General features: G+C 34.5%; 1 protein-coding gene across 1 annotated transcript in view; it reads right to left on the bottom strand.

The window, feature by feature from the left end:
- Positions 1-231: 231 nt before the first annotated feature.
- LOC139963193 (pre-mRNA-splicing factor ATP-dependent RNA helicase PRP16-like) overlaps positions 232-9,467 on the bottom strand; it is a 33,824-nt gene continuing 24,588 nt past the window's right edge. Inside the window, exons 21-25 of the mRNA XM_071963770.1 lie at positions 7,212-7,401; positions 5,386-5,511; positions 3,823-3,918; positions 2,066-2,187; positions 232-1,513 (exon numbers count right to left, since the gene is read on the bottom strand). Of these exons, the coding sequence (XP_071819871.1) occupies positions 1,435-1,513; positions 2,066-2,187; positions 3,823-3,918; positions 5,386-5,511; positions 7,212-7,401 (613 nt within the window). The 3' untranslated portion in view covers positions 232-1,434. The remainder of the gene's footprint in view (positions 1,514-2,065; positions 2,188-3,822; positions 3,919-5,385; positions 5,512-7,211; positions 7,402-9,467) is intronic.

Here is a 9,467-nt window from a genome sequence, read left to right as displayed (position 1 = left end):
ACATTGGATATTGCAGTGCTAGTATGCATATTTTCCTTGAGGGGGGGCGGGACGTTGATGGAGTGATGTGTATACGCAAATAAGTTAATACAATAAGAGTTATTAAGGGTACTAAATATAAGGCTGCATCAGTCCAATCGAATTTCTGCAAAGTGCCCTTTGATGTCGGTGCCCCCCCAGATTAAAAGTGCTTCCGCCGCCCCTGAATGGCACACACCAAAAAGATCAACATCATGTTCCTCAAATTTATTTCTATATTTGTCACAAGTTTTTCTTTATTTATAAAAAACATGGCTTTTAAAAACTTAATAATTAGGAAACAAACTGTTTTATATTAAGAACACTATACAATAGTAAACATCATGGTTGGTCTTCAAAGTTACAGCAACAGTTGTTCTTTCTTTCTTCCTGCTTTCCATTATCACTTAAATACCCAGCTGTTTACTTATGGTCCTCAAGTGTAACGATAATGTAATAAATGACTGTGATTTGCTTCTCACATTTAGTTGCATGTAAACAGTTAATTATTGCTATTACTCACATATTCAGGACTAATGAGATTTTTTTTTTTTTTACTTTAAGTTCATCATTTTAAATGATTCTTGGCCAGTCCAGCTAACAAATAACATCGACATGGAAACTTGATATAGAGTAGCATATTGTAGAAGCTCATGTAGCTGGTATCAGGGATCTTAGCAAGATGGGAACCACCAATGATGATCTTTAATCTGCACATCACACTGACAAATTCATCAATCTTATGAAAATATTGACAAATGATATCAGACAATATAATTGTTACTTGTACTTGTACTAACATGTACTAAACATGTATATTGTAGCTAGTATAAAGTTAAACCAATTCTGTCACTGTTGCAATCCCACCAACAGGACTATGCATACATTCCGAATTAGCAAAAGGTTTACAGTCTCCAATGCTTTCAAAGTGTCATCGATTTTACTTTGTAACAATTTGTCCCGTTCTCTTAAGACCAGTGAGTATTACCACATCAGAGCAGACCATCAAAAGAGTTCTTTTTATTGCTAGGAAAATTCCTCTGGTGTGTATTCAATTCCTCTGGTTCCTCTGGTGTGTATTCAATTCCTCTGGTTCCTCTGGTGTGTATTAAATTCCTCTGGTGTGTATTAAATTCCTCTGGTTCCTCTGGTTCCTCTGGTGTGTATTCAATTCCTCTGGTGTGTATTCAATTCCTCTGGTTCCTCTGGTGTGTATTCAATTCCTCTGGTGTGTATTCAATTCCTCTGGTGTGTATTCAATTCCTCTGGTATGTATTCAATTCATCTAGTGTGTATTCCTTTACCACATCAGTCTCACCCTAGCCGTTCTCTCATTATTCCTTGTTTTTTCCAGTGATTCTGTTCCTTCTTCTCTTACAACCTACAGTTTACCTGGCAGACATTGAATGAAGCGTCTCATAGACCATAAGATGCTGCAGCTTTCTTTCTTGCAGATCCAGGGGTACTGATTCTACCAGGAGTAGATATCTTAAACCTTATGAGTTAAACAAAACAAAGGGAAATGTCAAATAGATTATGCTGGGTTTTTTCCCCTTCAGATTTTGTCACTTAATTATATATGAAACTATGCATTAAATGTTATGAAGTAAAACAACACAATGATTCACAGAATTCAAGCGTAATATCCTGAAAGGATTCTTGCAGATCAAGTTTATCATGGATGACAGAGAACTGTTGCAAAACCCTGAGGAAGCATTGCAAAACACTGTGTACAGACCCCCCCCCCCCCCCTAGCAGGAACAATCACTCAAATAGTGGCAAATATGACATTAAACCATCACTAAAACAACAAACTGATCAGTTGAATTGAACAACAAATATCAGTCTTGGTGTCATATATGGCAAACTGTCATATTACACAAAACATGGCACAGGAATGAGAATGGGTTGACTCTTTTACATGAAATTTCATATTTGAGCCTATGTCTGGTATTGCAAAAATCACTATGTATTTTCTTCCAAAAAGATATAAATAACTGATACATGGTTTTCTTATGCATCATCTTATTTCATATTTAATGCTTACCTCTTTGATAGTTTTTCTCTTGCTTCTAGTTGCTCGGTCTCTCTGGTCTTTATCTGCTCTGAGGCAATCTCCATCTCCTCCTCCATGGCGCCAACCTCTTCTCTTGCCTCCTGCCGATTTTTCTACCACGAAGAAGTGAGGGAAAGTCCAACTCATATCACAATTTTCATGGAGTAATTATGCAATGGTAACTCACTAATGACTTTTTTTTTTATTTATATAAACTCACATGATTACATACTTCATCTAGTTAGTAATGTTTTGAGTGTTCTATTTGAAATTATACTTGCAATGATCATTGATGAATAATAGCTTTTATTGAGCCTTCTATCCTCAAGGAGTCTTTGAAGTATTGAAAGAAAGGTACTGTATATATAGCCCCAACCCCCCCCCCCCCCCACGTCTTCACAAAAAAAAAGGGAAATAAGAGGTGGGGGCACTCTCAGCTAAGGTAAGCTTCAAATTTCAGTTTGTGAGATATTATCTGAGAAACTTATAGTTAGTGTTCCCATTAGGTATATTTCAATTGACATAGAGAGGATAGAAAAGGAATTTCCTGGTATAAAGATTTCAGCTTGGCATGCTTTACAGGAAATGGTATCATAATATTTATGGGATGTACCTGACTGCTCACTATGGCTACGAGCTGTGATGTTAGAACAATGTAATGTTACTAATTGAATTAAGTTTGAGTTAAGTGCTTAGTTGATTGGTTTGCATTAGTTGAATAGCCTTATCAGAAACTAAAAGAACACTTGTTTAGGTAGAATTTTATTATCATCAAAGCTCTGTATTTTTCTATTTTTAAAATGTGATGATTAGAATGAAATGTAGAATGATGAAAGTGATAAATGTCCAACTATACAGCTATAAGCAGAATTCAAAAAAACATCTTAGTCCATAAGCTTCACTTCAACTTCTTTCATTTCGGCCTTTTAAAATATGCATCGTGTGGATGTAAACTGATTATGTAAATTAAAATGACATTCAAACATTTCCTACATGCAACAAACTTTTGTTAAAGCTGCAATAGCAAAAAATGAAGAGACAAAATTAATTTGGAAACAGAATCACTTAGCAAGAGACTGCTGTTCACACACTTGGTGAATCAGCCCCTTTCATATTTAACAGCGATAATTTCATTTATGATTCATTATGTCGTCCCTTTAAGAGGTCAAGGTATTTTAAGTTGAGGCAAAGTAATACTTAGTTTTGACCTCCTGGGAGTATTTGAAAATGTGACACATAACTTGTCCTTTTAGTTTCCAATCTTTCAATCATCCTTGGTTATCATAACAATGTCCCTTTCCCTGCTTAATTTAAAAATGAAACTATGGTTGGAGTTAAACAAGACAATACTTTCGTTTTCTAATTAGTTAAACAAACTTCCTAATTTTCTCCAACTTCCTGCTTTCTCTTCAAAGCTAAAACAGAAGGAGAGCATTAGCTCTGTTCTTGCAGTTTGTTGTATACTTATTACTGAAAGCATACCTACCAACAATCCCAGTGCATTAGGGTCGATTCTTTTCATTGGTTGCCTTCCTTCACAAGTACAACTTAGTTTCTTACAATCTGCTTCCCTTTCTTCCCTCAGGTCTTTTCCAGGTCTTTTAAGATGACAGTTTTTTTCCACACTTGTAATTGTTCCTTTGGTTTTGTTGTTCAATTGTATAATTTAGGCATATGTGACATTTTCATTGATCTACTCTGTAAGGTTACTGATATACTTGCAACCAATCATGTTTGTTTATCTTTACCTGTCTAGTCTTTCCAGGCTCTTTGATACTGTAGAACATAGGACCCAACTCAGCCAGCCATTCTCCATCTACTGATGTTACACACTGCATGTACTCCTGTAAAGAAACAACAAAACATAAACAGTACATTGAATAACTTATAAATGTTAAAATGGAAGATATCTATTAAGGTTTTCATGTGTAAAATCATTAAAGGATGTGTTTATGCAAAACTTACCTTGATTTGATTGCATAGTCAAAAAATAGGAAATAAAGGAGTGTTGGTAATGTTTCTATAATTATTCCAGTTTTTGAGATATTGAGCTATAAATTGTACTCAGTGTGTGGAATGCTCAGTTAAGGCTCCTCTATGGTTGCAGGAAGGGGATAGGAGAAGGGCATGGTTGACTTTGTGTTTATTGATTGTATATATGCTTCTCTTTTTTTATTGATTTTCTATCAGGGAGTATTCTTTAGTTTGTCTTTAAGCCATTAAGTTTTTTTTAGTAAATTAATACTTCCTTTCACTTTCATGTCATAAATAGGACTAAATGTTTTATTTCTAATAACTCAACCAAATCATGTTCTTTTCACTTCATATAAACAACAGAGCAACCTTGCACACATGAGTCCTGGAAAAAAGGGATCAATGTAAACATGCTTTTTTTTCTAGGTCATTTAAGTTTTTATCTTACTGAGTTTTGCATTGCACCTTTAGGCACCAACCATTAGAGTAAGTAGTCCAGCCATTTTCATTAATGAGCCTCTTGTGTTAAAACTATCATTTGGCTCAAATTGAAAGTTGTATAGAAATAAAACCTAAATGGCAGAAGACTGTTCTTAACAGTTTACAACATATCAAAATGCCTAAGGTCAACCAAATTAATATTCAAAGCTGTGTGTTGAAATGAAAATTGTTAAGTATGTTTTGGAGTTTTATCAATGCTTTATAAAGCAAAATATGTTTTTAAGAAGATTATGGATAAGTATTGTGGTCAGACAGGTATTTTTGTTTTCCATCTTTGGTCTTGATGCTGCCTGTGACTACAAGTATTTGTGTTCAATGCAATGACAGGGTGAATGAAAACTTTGATTACTTGATTTGTCTAAGTGCAATGTTTTATTTCAGATTTACTCTGGTTTAATTATTACTTTCAAAGCATCACTGTGGTACCCTAATATAAAATAATCCCCTGTATTGCTGAAGCCCAACAGACAGGAGGTGACCTCCTCCCCTCTGACCACACATTCACCATTAAAATGTGTTCTAATAATCCAGCAACTACTTTGCATGTCTTAATACTCTCATGTAAGAAAGTCTCAACTAAAACAACTCATCTTTTCATCAAGTATTTTGATGACTGATCTTGTAATATTTTTGTGTTAACTTTGTTTATATTAGTCTCATTTCTTACTTTGATATCTTTTGACTTATTTAATTTTGACTACTTATCACTTTTATTACTTTATGTATATTATATTTGTACTTGTTTTCCTATTTTGTTCTCTATTCCTGTGTAAAGTTCTTTGAGATATTCTCTTATGTAACATGCAATATCAATATTTATTTATTATCATCGTTACCTTTGATGTCATGACTAGTTCGTGGTATATGATGTAATCTGGCGTGAATCCCATACCAAAGAGGGCGCTAGTCGGATGAAGATGGCACGGCATACCCGTACGAATGTTGACATACTCACCAATACCCTGTCAGGATTTAAGAAATGTAAACATTGGCATCAATCATTATATATCTGAATGTCTAGTTTTCAGTTACTATGGTCTTAATCAAATATTGCACACTCTTTGATATAACAAACTTGCTGTTTTTGTCAATAACAAAACTAACATTTCATAACCCTTACTTTGACTTCAAGTAGTTATACATACTTAAACTGGCTAAATCTCAGATTTGTGCCAATAACAGTTATTTGGGCTACTGGGGGTTCACACCAGTAGCCTAACATCCTCTACCATGTAAGCTAGCATTGGTGGCTATCCAACGATTTCTTCATTAGGGTCCCTTTCAAATACCTTAGTAGATAGCATAGAAGGTAATGTGCTTTCAGACTGGCTTCCTCCTTCATTCCATCAGGCTTCCTCCCCCCTCCCCCTGCCTCCTATCAGCAAAGGAATGGTTAAATAGGGGTAGCTACCAAACAGGGATCAAACAGTTGAGCTGGTACACTACAATTCTTGTAATCCACATATGCTGTTCAAATACTTTTCTAATATAAAAGTGATTTTCTCGGTTGTTGATCACAAACATAAGTAAAACATCCAGTTTACATCTGTACTTTCTGCCAAACATGAAATTTAAATACATTTCTAGTATGTACTGTTTTAATATGTAGAACACCCATTTCTAATATTGTAATGCTTTCTGGTCACTTCCCCCAACAACCATTTTGCCCAACTGCCATTTTGCCCAACCAGCCTGGTCATTTCGCCCAACCAGCATGGTCATTTCGCCCAACCAGCATGGTCATTTCGCCCAACCAATTTTTACTCATATTCAGTCAGAATAATATTACTTTTTCTATGTCACTAGTTCAGCTTGATTTTTTTTGGGTCATATTACTTCGTGGTAAGTAAATAAAGTGATGTCCGCTCGATATCGATCGGAGTATGAGCAGTTATTTCGGGTATAATGGGAGGATTACACTACTTAAGGCGGTTACGCATACAATGGAAGTTACAATATTTTACAAACAAAGGGGAATGGGTCTCCATTAAAACCTTACCCCTAAAACACTGATCCATCCTACTGACTAACAATTCCCGAACGTTTCCTTATTCAATTGAAAAAAATGTAAAATACAAAACCCGAGTCCGTAATATTGAAGTATTATATTTAATCAATGTAACTACTGTATCAATGAAACCATGACTTCAAGTGTCCTTAATATTCGGTTCGTATCCCGTAACGTCAACAATTCCCGAACGTTTCCTATCAAACCTATCAAACCTCACCCCTAAAACACTGATACATCCCACCGACTGTAACCACGACTTCAAGTTTCCTTAATATTCGGTTCGTATCACGTAACGTTAACAATTCCCGAAGGTTTCCTATCAAACCTTACCCCTAAAACACTGATCCATTCTCAAGTTTCCTTAATATAACACCTGAACGTTCCTTAATATAACATCCTGAACGTTTCCTTATTGAAGTATAATATTTAATCAAGGTTGGGCGAAATGACCAGGCTGGTTGGGCGAAATGACCAGGCTGGTTGGGCGAAATGACCAGCTTCCATTGTAATGTACTTTCTTAGTATTACTGACACTGAACCAAGAAAAGAGGTAATGGATCTTCCTTTTCATGAATGTTGAACATTAATATTAAAAACACAATGAATGATACATAAAACTGCATATCCAGTAGTAGATATCTTCTACATTACCTTCAGTTTGGCAGCATGGTGGAAGAATGCTGAACAGATGCACTTCCTTATAACATCCCAACCTGACCCACATGACCTGAGAGGTAGTCCCTGTGAATCCATAATATCTTTTAGTTGTGCTCTAACCTCTCGCACTTTACGCATGGCTTTGATATGGATGAAGTGCTCACTCGCCCATACTGTTGAGTAACTTTATCAGAGGCGAAAAAAAGTAAGACCATTATTTAAATACTGTTTCTAAGGTTTGTCGAAGTAATAAAAACAATAATGAGTCAAGAACAAAAGCTAACATATTCTATATAAAAGTAGACAAGCAAGTTGTAAATGTTATAACTGCTGTCATTCATCCACAAACAGCTTTCCTGTACAATCATCTGTTCAATGCCAATCAACTGGCATTTTAAAGATTAATATTAGTGGTGTAGTCATATATTTCAATCCAAGTAACAAGTACTTCTTGGCACATAAAAGGTTTAAGTACCATAGTTCTAGTACTACTTAAAGGATCTGAGTATGGTGTACCAATGTCCAAGTATTGCAGGTAGAAATTCTGCATCATATGTGTAGTTCATGTACTCGACCCACTTCATATTCAAGAACCTTATGCATATAACTACTACTTATAACTACTATCCTTGTGGACTGAGCATAGTTGTGGACTACACACTGTTGTAGACTATACATTGTTGTAATCTAATCCCAAAATGGTAAAACAATTTACAGCTTCTTGTTGTAACATACATTTTACATAGTTGTTAGTTTATAAGTACTTGTAAACAATTATGGAGTCCTTCAATTAGTACCACAACACTGACAACTTGGTTATATAGGTTGTGTATGAGGAGAGTGTATTTGACAAGATCTCATTCTCTGTGAAATCTGCCTAGCTGACAAGAACTACAAAATACAGTACTGATAGTGATTAACTTAGCTGTTATTCATCCAAATGAAACTTAATTTAATCAATAAAAATGTCACTCATAAATCAGACTGGGAAGCATGACACTGCAAAAATACTTTATGATAAAGAGTGAGTGCGAGCATCTGACAGACTCATCAAACTTAACATATAATTCAGTTCTAGCCTCCTTCAACATAAAAAACATAATTCAGTATTTTATCTATGTAATAAATTATCACTAAAACTCAATAATAAAACCCCATTAAAATGCACTTCATTTGCTTGTCTAGCCAACTTTAATAATTACAAATGATGAAAGAAAAAAATCAAGATTTGGCAAAGAAAAGATACAAGTTGGTTTTTAAGATTTAACTGATACTATTTCAAAATTGTTTAGGCAATGAAAGTGTTATAATGTAATGACATCATGCATTTAATACTCACTATGTAACATTCTTACAGTCTAAGTTAGACCAATTGCATGTTGAAGTAACCCTACTTTATTCTGACTTCTACTTTAAGCCTTAATTACCTTAGCTATCAAATAAATTAATGCTTCAGACAAGAGTAGCTATCAAATAAATTAATGCTTCAGGCAAGAGTAGCTATTGAATAAATTAATGCTTCAGGCAAGAGTAGCTATCAAATAAATTAATGCTTCAGACAAGAGTAGCTATCAAATAAATTAATGCTTCAGGCAAGAGTAGCTATCAAATAAATTAATGCTTTAGGCAAGAGTAGCTATCAAATAAATTTATGCTTCAGACAAGAGTAGCTATCAAATAATTTAATGCTTCAGGCAAGTGTAGCTATCAAATAAATTAATGCTTCAGACAAGAGTAGCTATCAAATAATTTAATGCTTCGGGCAAGAGTAGCTATCAAATAAATTAATGCTTCAGACAAGAGTAGCTATCAAATAATTTAATGCTTCAGGCAAGTGTAGCTATCAAATAAATTAATGCTTCAGACAAGAGTAGCTATCAAATAATTTAATGCTTCGGGCAAGAGTAGCTATCAAATAAATTAATGCTTCAGGCAAGTGTAGCTATCAAATAAGTTAATGCTTCAGACAAGAGTAGCTATCAAATAATTGAAAGCTTCAGACAAGAGTAGCTATCAAATAAATTAATGCTTCAGACAAGAGTAGCTCTATCAAATAAATCAATGCTTCAGGCAAGAGTAGCTATCAAATAAATTAATGCTTCAGACAAGAGTAGCTCTATCAAATAAATTAATGCTTCAGGAAAGAGCAGCTATCAAATAATTTAATACTTCAGACAAGAGTAGCTATCAAATAATTTAATGCTTCAGGCAAGAGTAGCTATCAAATATATTCATGCTTCAGAGCAGAGT

The sequence above is a fragment of the Apostichopus japonicus genome, chromosome 3 (assembly GCF_037975245.1).
Source record: "Apostichopus japonicus isolate 1M-3 chromosome 3, ASM3797524v1, whole genome shotgun sequence".
NCBI classification, from domain to species: Eukaryota; Metazoa; Echinodermata; class Holothuroidea; order Aspidochirotida; family Stichopodidae; genus Apostichopus; species Apostichopus japonicus.
The sequence above is the reverse complement of the archived record's forward strand: the minus strand, read 5'-3'. Positions and strand labels throughout refer to the sequence as shown.